We start from the raw sequence: 18040 nt of genomic DNA on the forward strand, positions 1-18040 counted from the left end.
GGATGATCAGCTTCAGTCTGGTAAGCAATGAGGGAAAGGGTATTCTGGGCGGGGGAACAGCATATGCTACCATCCACAGCTGAGAACAGCCTGCTGCCCTAAGACTGAAGGCGGATGAGGGCAGCTAGAGAGGAGCAAACCAGGAGGCACAGGCCAGGCCACATGAAGTCATTTCTATTCCTCTTATGCCAAGTTTCTCAAAGGCTCTGCCTAATCAAGGAACTTCCTACCCCAAAGGACTCAGGAGCTATTCCCCAGGTTTCACATGTCACTTCAAATGGCTTTCCAGATTCTAGCTCCTCCCAAGAAGCCTTCCCCGAAATACCCAAGGAATAGCTATTTTTCCATAAATGTGCTCCACTTACCGGGCCGTCCTCACACCCCCAACTGCACAGGAAAACTAGCACATGGGTAGTTCCTTCGTGTCTCCTGAATCCTTTTCTGCGCATTCCTGCCATCCATGAATAATCTCCCAAGGGCTGGCTGCTGGTCAGAACTTCCTTTCATCTGACTTGCTGAGCAACTATTCTTTAAAACGTCAAGAAAAGTGGCATTGTTGTTAAAATAATATTTAGTGCATGTCACCTAAGATCACCACGAGACCTATTCTGATGTGCTGCTAAGTGTCTAGGTCATTTTTCACAGGAATTTTCTCATCTCATACAGGTCCTCTGATGGTTATCACTGATGTTTCCTTTGGCTTGATGGCAGAGCCAAGATCGCCATCTGTTCTTAAAGGGAGGCATCACAGGAGACTTTTCTCTCTGCAGCGATTCTCCTGAGCTGCTGTGAGGAGAAGCCAAATCTATGTGTGCAAATTCCAGAGATACGCCACTAAAACTTTTCTGCCTGCTCAGAATGATATTTGTTGGCCGCTCAATCATGCATTAAAAAAACAGAACCACTTTTGAATAAAGAAACATCTCAAGGAAAAATCTTCAATACAGTAGCCAGGCAACTATGGCATCAACACCTCTGGTAACAGATCTCAAAGTATACATATTTTAGATCATTCCTGGCGTCTTCTGCAGAGCAAAACAAACTACAAGAAACTAAAATTAAATTCTCCCCAGAATTCTGTACAAAATAGAACACAGAAAGACTCAAGAGCTCCCCAGAAATTGATATTTCAAGAAAAACAATTGATCAGAGAAAGAAGGCATTAGAGATTTAAAACAACATCAACTCCCACAAGGGCAGTAGGTGCGAAAGACACACAATGGCCTGATTGTGTCCCACTGGCACTCACCTGTGCATACAGGCTTGATGGCTCCTAGTGCCACTGCCATTCTCCCTCTCCCCACCACCCCTGGGAGTGTCTCACCCCGAGGGCAGCCCTCAACCAGTGATGGCTGAGAGTTAGTGGATAGGACCCCAGCTTCCTCGTCCATTGGGTGAGACAACTCTATATGTTGTTCTATAGAGAATGTTCTATAGAGCCTCCCCAAACTCCTCAACACTAGAGAGCCTCAGTTTCCCATACACTGATCATCTGCTCATTAATATACCCTCCACTGCCTTTCTTTCTTTCCCTGTCTCATTTCCCTGTCTCCCTTCTGAAACTTCCTAGGCTCACCTCCCAAATAAACTATCTGCCCCCAGATTCTTATCTCAGGGGCTGTTTTGGGGTTGGGGGAGACCTAGATTACGACTCTAGACATACATTAAAAGTTCTTAAGAAAAATTAGGGGCCAGGCATGGTGGCTCGTGCCTGTAATCCCAGCACTTTAGGAGGCTGAGGTGGGTGGATCACTTGAGGCCAGGAGTTTGGGACCAGCCTGGCCAACATGGTAAAATGCCATCTTTACTAAAAATAGAAAAATTAGCCAGTTTGGTGGCAAACGTCTGTAATCCCAGCTACTCGGGGGGCTGAGGCAGAAGAATTGCTTGAATGGAGGAGGCAGAGGTTGCAGTGAGCTGAGATCGCACCACTGCACTCCAATCTGGGTGACAGAGTGAGACTCTGTCTCAAAAATAATAATAATAATGTGATGGAAATATTAAACTAAAATTGCTTTTAAAATTAATCAGCCAAAGGCCAGGTGTAGTGGCTCACGCCTGTAATCCCAGCACTTTGGGAGGCTGAGGTGGGTGGATCACCTGAGGTCAGGAGTTTGAGACCAGCCTGGCCAACATGGTGAAAGCCCATCTCTACCAAAAATACAAAAACTAGCCAGGCGTGGGGTCAGGTGCCTGTAGTCCCAGTTACTCAAGAGGCTGAAGCAGGGGAATCACTTGAACCCAGGAGGCGGAGGTTGCAGTGAGCTGAGATCATGCCATTGTACTCCAGCCTGGAGAACAAGAGCAAAACTCCATCTCAAAAAAAAAAAAAAAAAAAAAATTAATCAGCTAGCAACAGCAACAAAACTAGACAGAGACTACCTGAGGCAGCGGACAAATAGTTTGAGGAAAATTTGGCATTTGGCAGTGAAATAAATTGTACGTATGCCTTTTAGTTCTCTTAACCTGTGTTCTAACAAAATCTTTTATTGTTTAAGCAAAAACTCCTTTACTATAACGTGTTACTACGAAGCAAAGTGAGAAAGCACACAGAGTAGGTTTTCCTCTCCCCGGAACGGTGACATAACTGAGTCTACAACAACAAACAGGACTGACATAGATGGCTGATAGGATAAAGAATCCATCATAAAGCAAGGTCTTAAAGGATCTGTCTCCAATCGTTCAACTAATAAAATGATGCTTCAAGTTACAGACTCAGAACTTTTGAAAGGAGAGCAATATTCAAAATCATCTGGCTCAAATCACTCTTTCTCTTTTTAAAGAAGATGACTATAGAGTCTAGAAAAGTTTGGTGACCTGCCTAAGGCCATGCAGATAGTGGTGGAGTCGGAACCTGGCTCATGTCAGTCTCCTGTTTACAAAACCTTCAGTAACTACTCCCTAGGGACTACAGAACAAAATCCAAATTCCTTAGCTTATCAGTCAAGGTCCTCAACCCCTGGGGCCAACCTCCCTCCTCAGTCATCTATTTCTCCCTATCACCTAAACAAACCCTTCAGTCAGGCTAAACTGGACTGTTCACTGTAGTTAGAGCCCATCTTAACCTCTGATCTCATCAAACATCAACCACTGAAATACAAGGGGTGGCATCGGGTGAACTTGTAATCTGGCACCTGGAGTACAACTAAAGAGACACCCTGAACTGGAACTGGTACCCAGCCTACAGCCTTCCCTTACTTTTTTAAAAAAATTATTTATTTATATGCTTTAAAAATTAATTAGGTAATTTATTTTTTAAACTTAATGATTTATTGATTGAGACAGCCTGGCTCTGTCACCCAGGCTGGAACGCACTGGTACAATCATAGCTCACTGCAACCTCGAACTCCTGGGCTCATGTGCTACTCCTGCCTCAGTCTCCTGAGCAGCTGGTACTGTAGTTGTACACCACCACACCGGTTAATTTTTAAATTTTGTTTTGTAGAGGCAGGGTCTTGCTATGTTGCCCAGGCTGGTCTCAGACTCCTGGCCTCGGGAGTTGCTGGGGTTACAGGTGCAAGCCACTGTGCTTGGCCCTTTTTTTTCTTACCTTTTGTATGTCCACTTCTACTAATTCCTGGGAAGTAAAGTGACTTGCCCACACATACCCAGCTAGTTGGTAGCAGAACTGGGATAGAATACAGGCTGCCTAACTCTCAAACCAACACTTTCCCTACAAAGTCCTTTCTTTACAAACCTTTCAACACAGGCATAAATGCATCCTCTCTGTATTGCTGAAATAAGAGCTGTGATATACCACAAAGTGTTCACACACACTGAAACACAACTCTTCTGAATCTTAAGTGAAGCATTATCCAGACTCACTTACTGATAATATTTCATCTAAAGTAAAATGTAAATTGCCATCCTGAATTTACAAGGGGGTTATATAGGGTTGATTTAGTGGCCCTTCTGTCTCTTTAAAAACTCATCCATGAAAATCTGAAAGGCTGTCTCCCAGTTTCTCTTTACCAATGTCCTTATCTCAAGGACAATAGCAACGGGGATGAACGTATGTGAAGTCTCTCAACGTCCACTCTAAGGTGGAGGAGGCTGAATCTACAGGAAAGTCAATGTTTCCCAAGCGGAACGGTGGCTTTTGTCATTTGTTTGAAATCCTCAGGCAGAGGGCAAGAAGGCAGCTTTTCCAGGGTTAGTGTCTCCTGAATTTCCAGTTTGGTCTTCCTGATTCAACGTGGCAACAAGGAATTCAGAATGCAGCTAACAGGGAATGTTCACATGCAATTGATTCAGAGTGCCAAGCGGAGGCCCTGGCAGCAACTTACACGCGTCAGGATTTTCCTAAGGAATGGTTAATAATTAATGGTTTACCCTGCATGTCAAAATGTATTACAAATGAATTCCCAGTCCTTATGTCCTCAACTGATATCTGAGGCTGGTAACTGCAATACAGGCTACCACGAGCCTCAAAACAATCAAGTGAGCAACTGGCAGGGCTGTTAACACTGTTAACCAATTTTCTGGATGCCCAGTCACAAAAGATATGTTAAAACAAAGTCTCCTGTATTTGACTTTACTGTTACGGGTGAAAAAATACCTTAAGCCACTGGAGGAAGTCTCCCCTCTCGCCGCCAAAAAAAATTATGCATGAGAAAAACATAAGGAACTGTGCTCTTAAATCTCATTGATGGCAAATTTGATGTCAGTTAGGGAAAAATTTTATTTGAAAGTCCTTTACGCATTGTATTCATTAGTCTTAGCTCTCTCAGGGTTGCATTTTCTTAGGCTGATAGAAAACTTGGTCATAACATTGTTTTTGGTTCAGACTATCATTGGAGATGACCTAACAGCGGTGGTTGGAATTCTCCGGTGGGAAATAGAAGGGCAATTAACATTCATCCAGCATTATTTAGGCACTGGGCACTATGCTAAATATTTTACTTATGATATTCTTATTTAATTTTTAAAGTCTCAAATTAATTCCCATCATTCCACTTTTTTTCACAGCAATCCAGTCCACAGTTCTGTGGGTTGCAAATAGCAGAACGGTTTTGGCATATTTCTCAAACTATTCCCCAAGTTGAATGCTCTCTGGGTAACCAACAGCCGGTTAAGAGCTCTGGGCCACTTTCTGGCCACATTACAAGCAGTTTTTCTTGCCTACTTTTAAGCAACCATAATTCCTACAGACTAAGCCACTTGGCACTTGCCCTGTTGACTCTGTAATCTTTTTATGTAACACTAGGCTATCTCCCGATTAGAATTAAGAAGTGTAAATGAGGGATAAACGGAGGAGATATCAAACTTTTATTAATTGCCTTCTAGCTGCCAGGGGCTGTGCAGTCATTTGCATATGGCATATCTTATTTAGGCATCACCATCCTGGTTTACAGATGAACAAATTCAGGCTGAAGGAGTTTAATTAGCTTGACATCATATTGCTGGTGATGCAAATGTCAAAGTGTGTGCTTTTTCTATACCTCAAATGTCTCCCTGTAAATCAGTGGTCTCAACCAGGAGGGATTTTTGTACCCTACAGGACATTTGCCAATGTCTAGAGATATTTTTGGTTGTTACAGTGGGCGAGGTGCAGGGGGAGTGTTATTGGCATCTAGTGGGTAAAGTTGAAGGATGTTGCTAAACATCTTACTATACATAGGACAGCCCCCATGACAGAGTTATCCAGCTCCAAGTATCAATAGTGCCAACGTGAAGAAACCCACTCTAAATCAATAAACTTTGAATTTACCAAATGATCGCTTTTTTCTACAAATACCTATATTCATATAAACCCTGTCCCGTGCAAAATAGTCACCTCAGAGGGCCAGATACTTATTCTAACAATGTTCTTGTGCTAACAGCACTTCTATAAATTTCTCTTAAGAACTTTTTCAGAGCCAAAGGTAGGTTATTTTAAATATTGTCTGTGGTGGCGATCTCTGTATTTTGCTAGTAGTTTTGGTATTTGGAAATGGTCAAAAGCTATCCCTCAAATCTGGTAGAAAAAAATATGGGTGATCAAGCTACACAGTAACAGTAACAGTAACAGCTCTAGCCAAGCACCTGCTTCGTGCCAGGAGTACTCCAAGTGATACTAGATGGTAGATGTCAGTATCCCATTTTAAAAATGGGGACACTAGGCCGGGCGCGGTGGCTCAAGCCTGTAATCCCAGCACTTTGGGAGGCCGAGACGGGCGGATCACAAGGTCAGGAGATCGAGACCATCCTGGCTAACACGGTGAAACCCCGTCTCTACTAAAAAATACAAAAACCTAGCCGGGCGAGGTGGCGGGCGTCTGTAGTCCCAGCTACTCGGGAGGCTAAGGCAGGAGAATGGCGTGAACCCGGGAGGCGGAGCTTGCAGTGAGCTGAGATCCGGCCACTGCACTCCAGTCTGGGCGACAAAGCGAGACTCTGTCTCAACAAAAAAATAAATAAATAAAAAAAAAAATAAAAAATAAAATAAAAATGGGGACACTAATGTTCCAGGAGGTTAAGTGACTTGACCACAGTCATAACACTGAAGTACAGAAGCAGGAACTGGAACCCAAATCTGTCTTCAGAACACACTAGAATGATACTGACTTCCTATATGCCTTGAAAGCTAGCAATTCAAAATTAGCTGGGCATGGTGGCATGTGCCTGTGGTCCCAGCTACTTAGGAGGCTGAGGCAGGAGGATCACTTGAGTCCAGAAAGTCAAGGCTGCAATGAGCCATCATCACACCACTGTACTCTAGCCTGGGCAACAGAGGAGAGGAGGAAAGGAGGACAGGAGAAGAGGGAGAGGAGAGAAAAAAAAAAAAAAGAAAGCTGGCAATTCCAAAGAAAAAAAATCCTCTCTGACTGATGCCATCATATTCTGAATAATGGCAGCATTGCCAAAATCAATGCAGAACACTGCAGTGAAATTCATTTGAATCAAACAAATTCACTTGTTTGTGTAAGTTCAGGTGTGTGTGTGAGAGAAATATATACATGTGTAATTTTTTATTTTTATTTTATTTTTATTTTTTTTATTTTTTATTTTTTTATTTTATTTTATTTTTTTTTGAGACGGAGTCTCCCTCTGTTGCCCAGGCTGGAGTGCAGTGACCAGATCTTAGCTCACTGCAAGCTCCACCTCCCGGGTTCACGCCATTCTCCTGCCTCAGCCTCCTGAGTAGCTGGGACTACAGGCGCCCGCCACCTCACCCGGCTAGTTTTTTTTTTGTATTTTTTAGTAGAGACAGGGTTTCACCGTGTTAGCCAGGATGGTCTCGATCTCCTGACCTCGTGATCCGCCCGTCTCGGCCTCCCAAAGTGCTGGGATTACAGGCTTGAGCCACCGCGCCCGGCCTTTTATTTTTATTTTACCTTTAAGCTCTGTTAGACTTGAAAATGTAATTTTTAAAAAAATCACCTGTTAACTTCAGGCACCCCTCAGGAATCCTCTTCCTTTACACACAGCCCTTCTACTGACACATAAATAAATTAGTAAATAAAGGAGGAAGACAAAAAGGAGGGAACTGAAGAAGGAAACAGAAAAGGAAGATATCATGGGCTCAAGGAGGTCAGTGAGGAGGAGTAAAGACAAAGCCCTTTGAGTAAATACTTTTTTTTAAAAGATAACATATTGGCAAGGCCACTGCTCAGAAGATAAGATTGTTCATTTATCAAGAAAAAAAATACAACTGGCTTTTTGTTACAAAAAGTATACATATGGCAAGGATTTCATGGGTATGACACTGCAAGCACAGGCAACAAAGCAGGATTAGATAAATGGAACATCCAGCCGGGTGCGGTGGCTCACACCTGTAACCCTGGCACTTTGGGGAGGCCGAGGCAGGTGGATTACTTGAGGTCAGGAGTTCGAGACCAGCCTTGCCAACAGGGCGAAACCCTGACTCTACTAAAAATACAAAAATTAGCCAGGCGTGATGGCGGGTGCCTGCAATCCCAGCTACTCAGGAGGCTGAGGCAGGAAAATTGCTTGAACCCGGGATGTGGAGGTTGCAGTGAGCAGAAATCATGCCACTGCATTCCTGCTTGGGCAACAGAGTCAGATTCTGTTTCAAAAAAAAAAAAAGATTAGATAAATGAGACATCAAACTTAAAATCTTTTGGGCATCAAAGGATACAATCAACAGAGTGAAAAGTCAACCTACAGAATATAAGACAATAGTTACGAATTGTATATCTGATCATGAGTCTATTGAATATATACATAAAAACAGAACAAAACAAAACCCTCCAACAACAAAAAAATCAAATAACCTTTTAAAAAATGGGCAAAGTACTTGAATAGACATTTCTCCAAAGATAATATACAAATGGCCAATAAGCAGACGAAAAGATGCTCAATGTCACTCATCAGAGACATGTCCACTGAAACTACAATAGGCTATCATCTTATACCCATTAGGGCGGCTAATAAAAAAAAAAAAAAAAAGAAAACAGAAAGTAAGTGTTGGCAAGGATTGGAGAAACCGTACACTGCTGGTGGGATGTAAATGGGGCAAGCACTACGGAAAACAATTTGCAGATCCTCAAAAAATTAAAAATATGCCAGGCATGGTGGTTGGTTCATGCCTGTCATCTCAGCACTTTAGGAGGCTGAGATAGGTGGATCACTTGAGGCCAGGGGTTAAAGACCAGCCTAGGAAACAAAATCCCATCTCTACCAAAAAAAATTAGCTAGGTGTGGTGGTGCGCACCTGTAGTCCAAGCTACACAGGTGGCTGAAGCAGGAGAATCACTTGAACCTGGGAGGCAGAGGTTGCAGTGAACCCAGATCATGCCACTGCACTCCAGCCTGGGCGACAGAGCGGGATTCTGTCTCAAAAGGAAAAAAAAAAGAAAAAGAAAAAAGTAAAAATAGGACTACCGTATGATCCAACAATTTTACTTCTGGGCATATATCCAAAAGAATTGAAAGCAGGGTCTAGAAGAAATATTTGCATACTATGTTCATAGTGGCACTATCCACAATACTCAAGAGGTAACCTAAATGCCTGACAGATGAATGGATAAACCAAATGTGGTCTGTAGATACAATGGATTATTCAGCCTTGAAAAGGAAGTTCTGACACATACTACAACCATGAATGAACCTTGAGGACATTATACTAAGTGACATAAGGCAGTGAGAGAGAGACAAACCCTGTACAAGGTTGTTCAACCCGTGGCCCATGTGGCCCAGAATGGCTTTGAATGTGGCCCAACACAAATGTGTAAACTTTCTTAAAGCATTATGAGGTTTTTTTGCAATTTTTTTTTTTTTTTTTTTTTTTAGGTCATCAGCGATGGTTAGTGTATTTTATGTGTGGTCCAAGACAATTCTTCTTCCAATGTGGCCCAGGGAAGCCAAAAGATTGGACAATAGTGCTGTACAATTTCACTTATATGAGGTACCTGGGATAGTCACAGCCACAAAAACAGAAGAATGGTGGTTGCTAGGGACTGGGCAAGGGAGCAATGGACAGCTGTTTAATGAATACGTGCAGAGTTTCAGATTTACAAAATGAAAAGTTCTAGAGCCCTATTTCACCATATGTTTACATATTTAACAGTAGTGAACTATATGATTAAAAATGGTTAAGATGGTACATTTTTATATGTATTTTTTTGCTACAATAAACACCAAACCAAGGCCGGGTGCATTGACTCATGCCTGTAATCCCAGCACTTTGGGAGGCTGAGGTGGGTGGATTACTTGAGGTCAGGAGTTTGAGACCAGCCTGGCCAACATGGTGAAACCCCGTCTCTACTGAAATACAAATATTAGCCAGGCGTGGTGGTACGTGCCTGTAATCCCAGCTACTCAGGAGGCTGAGGTAGGACAGTCACTTGAACCAGGGAGGCGGAGGTTGCAGTGAGCAAGATCACGTCACTGTACTCCAGCCTGGGAAACAGAGCAAGACTCCATCCCAAGAAAAAAAAAAAAAAAAAAAAAAAAAACCTAAACCAAACCAAAAGTTTATATTATGAATGGCAGCTTCAATACTCAGCTATCATCTAATGCTCTCATCGTCTATAAAACACCTAGGACACATAAAGGTACAGCCCAACAATTTCAAGTGGAGGGCCCTGCCTTATTTTGGTTGTCCTTCAGACATACATACTAAAACATACAAAAATTAGCAGGCGTGGTGGCACACGCCTGTAATCCCAGCTACTCAGGGGGCTGAGGCAGCGGAATCGCTTGAACCCGGGAGGCGAAGGTTGCAGTGAGCTGAGATGAAGTCATTGCACTCCAACCTGGGCGACAGAGCGAGACTGTGTCTCAGGAAAAAGAGAAAAAAAAGCAGTACATGCAGCGTGCTATGGGGAGGGAGTTCTGGTTCCAGATCTGTTATTGACCAGGTGTTATATTTTGGACCCTTGCCTTTTTCTTTGTTTCTTTCTTTCTCCTTTTCAAAACAAAGGATTTGGACTAAATGATTCCTTTTAAGTTGGCAGATTTTGTGGTTCTCTTCATTAGAAAAGCAACAAGTATATATCCTTCTTTCACAAGATGCTTTTAGGCATGTGGAGACAATGCATTAGAAAAGTGGGAAGATGTCATCATTTTTCTACATTTGACAAACATGTCATAAAGAATGCTACTTATAACCACATGGAAATAAAGACAGCAAGATCAAACAGTGAATATCAACAGAAGAGACCAAAGGAGGCTCGTGGCTACTGTAGCGATGACAAGCTCACTCTGCCCTCTCGGCTGGGAAGCTCAGAGACTAAGGCTCAGGTGAATACAGTAGGTTCTGGAATAAGCATGCAGCCCCTCTGGTGTGGGCTGGATTCAGTCACGTTCATCTAATGTCCCCTGCACACATTTCTAGGGTCTGCAGAGTATCCTCATCTAGCACTCCCTTATTTACAGAATGATACATCAGACATTCCAATCAGTGTGTCACACATCCAACTGCCCTGCCACTTAGTGAGTAATTCAAAGAGGTAAATTTTGCCAGAGTTGGTAGTCTCAATCCAAAGATGCTGGAAGTAGAATATGAGTACATGCCTTCTATTTTGCGACTGGCAGGTTCTGTTTTGTTTTTAACCTGCGACTTTGCTTCTGATTTTCTTCTTCTAGACCGTCCAGCTCACTGGCTGGATCCCTGATCAGAATATTCTGACTACATTCATATATCTAATAAAGTCTCATTTGTAAAAGCAACAGCAAATAAAAATCACTCATAAAGGACTCCACGCCATCAAGCAGCAAGCAGTTTAACTGCTCAGTGGAAACTTGAAGTAGCTTAGAATGGGCTTCTGAATGCAGTGGAGTGGAAGGCATCAGGGAAAGCTGACCGGCTCGAGCCAGCTTTCCCACTAACAGGGAGCCCTTGACATCTGAGGGTCGGAAGTCATCCATTACTGCCAACCTTTAGTAACTAATTTCTGGCCATGATTTGCTCCACTTCCTGAGAGCTAAAGGTCAACTTTAATGCAGGAAAACTCATTTCTTGTCCATCACTATTTTCCCCTTTACAGATACAAAGTAATGCCATAAACTCCCTCAAAGCTATATATACCAGTTGGGTATCTCTTATATGAACTGCTTGGGACTAGAAGTGCTTTGAATTTGCGGTATTTCAGATTTTGGAATATTTACATTATACTTACGAGTTGAGCATCCTTAATTTGAAATACAAAATGCTCCAATGAGCATTTCCTTTGAGCATCACGTTGGCACTCAAAAAGTTTTGGATTTAGGAGCACTTTGGAATTCAGATTTTCAGATTAGAGATGCTCAATATGTAATGCAAACTCCTACTATGCTGGTGGCTGGCCAAGTTAAGCCTAAAGCAAAAATGTGAAATTCAAGATCAGGTTACATGTGTAAATGAAGCAAGTACTGCAATCCTATAGAAAATCCTTAGTTTGGGCCGGGCACAGTGGCTCACGCTTGTAATCCCAGCACTTTGGGAGGCCGAGGTGGGTGGATCACAAGGTCAGGAGATCGAGACCATCCTGGCTAACACAGTGAAACCCTGTCTCTACTAAAAATACAAAAAAATTAGCCAGGCGTGGTGGCGGGCGCCTGTAGTCCCAGCTACCTGGGAGGCTGAGGCAGGAGAATGATGTGAACCCAGGAGGCGGAGCTTGCAGTGAGCCGAGATTGTGCCACTGCACTCCAGTCTGGGCGACAGAGTGAGACTCCGTGTCAAAAAAAAAGAAAAAAAAAAAAAGAAAGAAAGAAAAGAAAACCCTTAGTTTGTTGGAGAAAATGAGGTTCTCAGCGTTGAGGATCCCGTCTGGCCCTATTAAACAGAGCCACTGTCTAATAGGAGATAATCCGACTAAAAGGAAAAGACCCATCAAGGAGAAAGGTGGATCTCTGGTGTGCAATCCCAGCCACTCTGCTTCCAAACTGGAAACGTATTCATCTCAGGATCACCTCATCCTGCTATACCCATTTCTTCTAAATACCAATTTTCTATGTCTTTTTTTTTTTTTTTTGGAAACAGGGTCTCCATTCTGTCACCCAGGCTGGAGTGCAATGGTGCAATCATGGCTCACTACAGCGTCAACTTGCCAGGACCAAGCAAGCCTCCTACCTTAGCCTCCTGAGTAGCTGAGACTACAAGCATCATGCCTGGCTAATTTTTTTTTTTTTTTTTTTTTTTTTTTTTTGTAGAGGCAGGGTTTTGCCATGTTGCCCAGGCTGGTCTTGAACTCCTGAGCTCAAGTGATCTGTCCGCCTCGGCCTCCCAAAGTACTGGGATTACAAGCGTGAGCCACTGCAGCCGGCCCCAGTTTTCCATTTCAAATCTTGTTTTAACTCTTTTGTTATTTTCAGAAAATGGCAATCTATTATTTCATTCTCTGTCTGACAACAGTTACCTCTACCGTGTCTGGGAAAAAGACTTAGTGATGAGTAACTTAAAACGCCCTTATAGTTTTTATTTAATGAACCAATTTTTTACAGCACTTACAGTGTGCCAGGCACTCTCCTCCCAAGAACCTCAGAAGTGATGACTCATTTAATGGTTATTAATCAAGCACAGGTAAATATAAATAAGAATGGAGTTTACTATGTTGGGGGAACAGTTACAAGACTGCTTTATCAGGCTTAATGAAGACTGGCCTTCATTCACAACAATGCATCCTTGGGATGCTGGGTTTAAAGACTGCTGGGGAGAGTGTAGGCACATTTCCACAGAGACCATGAAGCTTCCTCCCAAAAAGGAATCAGAATCCTACCATTGTTTGCCAATGTCTACTACAAGCACACGCTATATACCCGAGAAACGTATCCATATGTGTAGAAAAAGCATGTACAACAATGTCCATAGCAGCGCAATTCTCAGTATCCCCAAACTGCAAACAACCTAGAGGCCCATCAGCAGTAAAACAGATATCTATACAAAGGACTACGCGACGGCAATGAGAATGAACAAACTGCTAATACACACAACAGATAGATGAATCTCATGAACATGACGCTGAATGACACAAAAGAGTGCACACTGTGTGATTCCGTTTATGTGATGTTCAAGGACAAGCCAAACTCATCTATGGAGACAGAGGCTGCAACAGTGGTCACCTATGGAGGGGGTAAGGATTGCCTGCAAAGAAGCACAAGAGAACTTCTGGGGTGATGGAAACATTTTCTTTTTTGATGGGAGTGTTTTTTCCATGTGTATAGCCAATTATCAAACACAAATGATATACTTAAGATGTGTGCATTTTGCTGACTGCAAATTTTAGCCTGATTTAAAAAAGAGATGTGACCTCGTATGTGTTACAAGATACATGAAGCCGGGGGTGCCTGTTTTGCTGCCATCATAAGCTATTAGGGTGGATCGATGTGTTCAATCTCACAGCTAGAATGTGTATTCCAAATACAAAGTCCCTGACGACAAAGACTGGGCCTTGCCCATCTTCATAACCTTGGCATTTAGTATGTGACCTGGCTCATACTCGATGTTGAATGAAAGAAGGAAGCAGAATTCAACAGGCGGCATGTTTCAAAACCCTGTACATACACTATCGTTCTTACCTATTCAGTGCAAACGCATAGTGGAATTTAATGTTATGCTGATCGGCCAAATCACATGTAGGCAGCATCTCCAGTGTTTCTACCAGCTTCACCATCGCATCATAGTCCTGTTGGCAAGAGGTCCCAAAGTGAGCAAGAGAGGAAACACAGCTCTTCACTGATTTTTCTGAATTGTTATAAACATGAGACAGCCTCAGCACTTAAAGACAGGCCCTTCCTTACAAAGGGCATTTAGTGAAGTTACCTGTAACCTTTAATAGGAGGGAAAAAGACCAGAAAATAAAATGGATAAGAGAGAGAAGAACAGAGAAGGAATCCCTGCTATCAAAGGGCATGAAGCATCCAAAGGCAACAAAAGTAAAGGAGCCCAGCAGGCAGGAAACAGCTGAGTGTAGGAGAGTTAACAGTATCAGCAGAGGCCAGGCCTGGTGGCTCACACCTGTAATCCTAGTATTTTCGGAGGCCGAGGTGGGTGGATCACTTGAAGTCAGGAGTTCGACACCAGCCTGGCCAACATGGTGAAACCCCATCTCTACTAAAAATACAAAAATTAGCTGGGCATGGTGGCGGGCACCTGGAATCCCAGCTACCCAAGAGGCTGAAGCAGGAGAATTGCTTGAACCTGAGAGGTGGAGGTTGCAGTGAGCCGAGATCATGCCATTGCATTCCAGCCTGGGCAACAGAGCAAGACTCCGTCTGTCTCAAAAACTAAAACAAAATAAAAACAGTATCAGCAGAGATGTGTGTTAAAGTGAGCTGGACAAATACACACAAGCAAACTTCCAGTCAAAGCAGATAGATTCCAGTCCTTCCTATTTTGCCAGAATCAAATACATTAATCTAAACTAGTGTTTCTCAACCTTGGCACTAGTGACATTTCTGGACCATAATTCTCTGTTGTGGGAGCTGTCCTGGGCACTGTAGGATGCTGGCCTTGACCCACTGGAAGCCAACAGCACACCACCCTCCTCATGCCCTGCACATATACGCTTCGTTTTTATAACTGAAAATGTCTCCAGACACTGCCAAAAAAGTTCTTGGGTTGAGAACCACTGCTCTAAACTCTGCATAATTACCTGGGGAAAAACTGCGACCATGCTTGTCTCAGCCAAGTCCCCTCTTAGCAGTGCCACCTGTTACTCTTTCAGCCAGGCTTAGAATCGTTGGAACTGGCCAACTTGCCGACAGCCAGCCATAGTCAGCAGAACAGGGCTTCCCACTGAAATGCCATGCCTGTCCTGTGGCTCTGCGCCTTGCTGCTGCTGCCCCAGGAGGGAGAAGGCAGTGTATTCCAAGAACTTCTTGGCCCACCTTTGAGCATGAATGGAAGGTTATGAAAAGAAGGGATGCATGGAGAGAAGGGCAAAAGGAAGCAGCTTGAGGGAAGAAAGGCTTCAAGAAAAGCCATTCCCATTTTCTCATCCTGGAAGACATGACCTAATCATTACCATCATCCTTAGTAGCACCTGCTATTAAAATCAGCCAGCTGGCCAAGCACGGTGGCTCACACCTGTAATCCCAGCACTCTGGGAGGCTGAGGCGGGTGGATCACCTGAGGCCAGGAGTTCGAGATTAGCCTGGCCAACATGGTGAAACCCCGTCCCTACTAAAAATAAAAAAAAGTTAGCCAGGCGTGGTGGCAGGCACCTGTAATCCCAGCTACTTAGGAGGCTGAGGGAGGAGAATTGCTTGAACCCGGGAGTCAGAGGTTGCAGTGAGCTGAGATCACACTACTGCACTCCAGCCTGGGCAACAGAGCAAGACCCTGTCTCAAAAAGTAAATAAATAAAAATTCGAAAAACAGAAATAAAAATAAAATCAGCTAGCTGCATCTGTTTATCACTAGGGGCAGGAATTCCTTACTGGGTGACTCTGTTTTGGTCCAGGTCATAAATGGATGCCTCCATCACTTCAATTTAAAGACTTCTAGCCAACAACCCTCAACATGGCTTTGTGGAACTCTAAGAGTAAGGAACATGACCCTGTGTTCCTCCAAAGGGAAGGAAGGCAAGACATCCTTAGAGATGGCTCAATGGCATTCAACTTGGAGGGAGGAAACGCTCAATTTCCTTCACGGAACCACAGACCAGAAGCCCAGTCTCGGAACTCTCCAGGAGCTTCTGATGCTTGTCTTAGAATAAACAGCTACATTCCCTGGGTCCTGAATGTGTTTCTGCTACTCCTGTTCTCCCTGTCACTGATGTATGGTGGTAAACAAAGGAGGAAGTGAGAAAAGCCTAAAGGAAGTCGCACAGCAGAGGGGTTAGGAACAAGGACAACGGAGCCAGTCAGTCTCAGTCTGAATCCTGACCTAACCAACTGCTGTGTGACCTTGGGCAAGTTACTTAACTGCTCTGTGCCTCAGTTTCCTCACGTATAAAATCAGGATAATCAGAGTATACATATCCTATATAGAGTTGTTAAGAGGATTAAATGAATTTGGGTTTGTCAAAGGGATTGCAACAATGCCTAGCATAAAGTTCATATAAACTTCAATTCTTGGCTCCTGCCAAACAGTCCTGTTTATGACATCTCTTCTTGTCGGAGTGGTCACACCACCCTCGATGTGACAAAACCTCCAAAATTTCCACCGCAACAGATAAGCTGGATGACCTATGACCTAGCCACATACCTATTTGTCTAGAAAACAGCCACCTCTGGCCGGGCACAGTGGGTCACGCCTGTAATCCAAGCACTTTGGGAGGCCGAGGCAGGTGGATCACCTGAGGTCAGGAGTTTGAGACCAGCCTGGCCAACATGGTGAAACCCTGTCTCTCCTAAAAATACAAAATTAGCCGGGCATGGTGGTGCATGCCTGTAATCCCAGGCATGAGATTAGGAGAACAGCTTGAACCCGGGAGGCTGAGGTCGCAGTGAGCCAAGATCGCGCCACTGCACTCCAGCCTGGGCAACAAGAACAAAACTCCGTCTCAAAAAAGAAAACAGAAACAAACAAATAAAAAAAAACCCAGCCACCTCACCACATACTGAGCATACAAGTACTTCACAAGAAGTTCCTCAAGCCAAGGAAGAACACAGCATACGTGAGCCTCGGCTAGGTGGATTTCATACCTGGATATCACGGTAGGACAGGAGTAAGTTAATGATGATGTCTGAGGTCAGAACCTCAGTATTATCCATGCGGAGCTTGATCCGAGCCAGCTCCTTCGCCAGTTCCTCACCTTGGTACTTCTCTCTGGCTTTCCGGATGTCATTTAACAAGGTTTCTTTGTAATAAACACTAGAGAAAGAAAACCACAAAAACCTCCAGTCACATCTACACACACCCAGGACTGTCTTGCGCCCAAAATGGTTCTCATTGACGTGACTTAGGCTAACACATGGGGACCTCGGCCCAAACCTGAGCCTCCCTGCGCCAGCAAACAGGAGATACTTTCTACTTATTCACATTTTATAGACCGATAAATGACAAATAAAAATCAGTTCATTCAACCTTGAAGATATTTCCAAAGGTGACTCCCATCTGTACTCAGATAACACACAGAACATGCTGCCAACCAAGCCCACTGTCTCTGGCATTTTCAAACATATAGAGGGCGAGAAGCTACCTTCCTTAGGTATGTATTTTGCCCACTAGTAACAAAGCCAAACGGAGCTCCAAAACCCAGGACACATACATGAGAATGCTTTTCAAATGAATTTCTCTATCAGGTGTCTCTCGTTAGTAGTCATGAAGCCTTCCCCAATTGAGGTGAGGGCTGGAAACTGGTGTTGTGTCCCTGAGCAATACAAGATGGGACACACAGAGGTCATGCCCGGAAATTTACGGACAGCCTTGCTCTCCTCATCATATTGAATGGCCAGAATGTTTTTTTTTTTTTTTTTTTTTTTTTTTTTTTTTGAGACAGAGTCTCCCTCTGTTGCCCAGGCTGGAGTGCAGTGGCGCGATTTCAGCTCACTGTAACCTCCTCCTCCCTGGTTCAAGCAATTCTCCTGCCTCAGCCTCCCAAATAGCTGGGATTAAAGGCATGTGCCACCATGCCCGGCTAATTTTTGTATTTTTAGTAGAGACAGGGTTTCACCATGTTGGCCAGGCTGGTCTCAAACTCCTGGACTCAAGTGATCCACCTGCCTC

At 43.7% G+C, this 18040-nt stretch overlaps 1 protein-coding gene across 1 annotated transcript in view; it reads right to left on the minus strand.

The window, feature by feature from the left end:
• Window positions 1–18040, minus strand: part of MAP3K15 (mitogen-activated protein kinase kinase kinase 15) — a 150374-nt gene that overhangs the window by 81352 nt on the left and 50982 nt on the right. The window contains exons 5-6 of the mRNA XM_050776619.1: window positions 17017–17185; window positions 13945–14051 (exon numbers count right to left, since the gene is read on the minus strand). Coding sequence (XP_050632576.1) covers window positions 13945–14051; window positions 17017–17185 — 276 coding nt within the window. The remainder of the gene's footprint in view (window positions 1–13944; window positions 14052–17016; window positions 17186–18040) is intronic.

Source organism: Macaca thibetana, chromosome X (assembly GCF_024542745.1).
Source record: "Macaca thibetana thibetana isolate TM-01 chromosome X, ASM2454274v1, whole genome shotgun sequence".
In the NCBI taxonomy this organism is placed as follows: Eukaryota; Metazoa; Chordata; class Mammalia; order Primates; family Cercopithecidae; genus Macaca; species Macaca thibetana.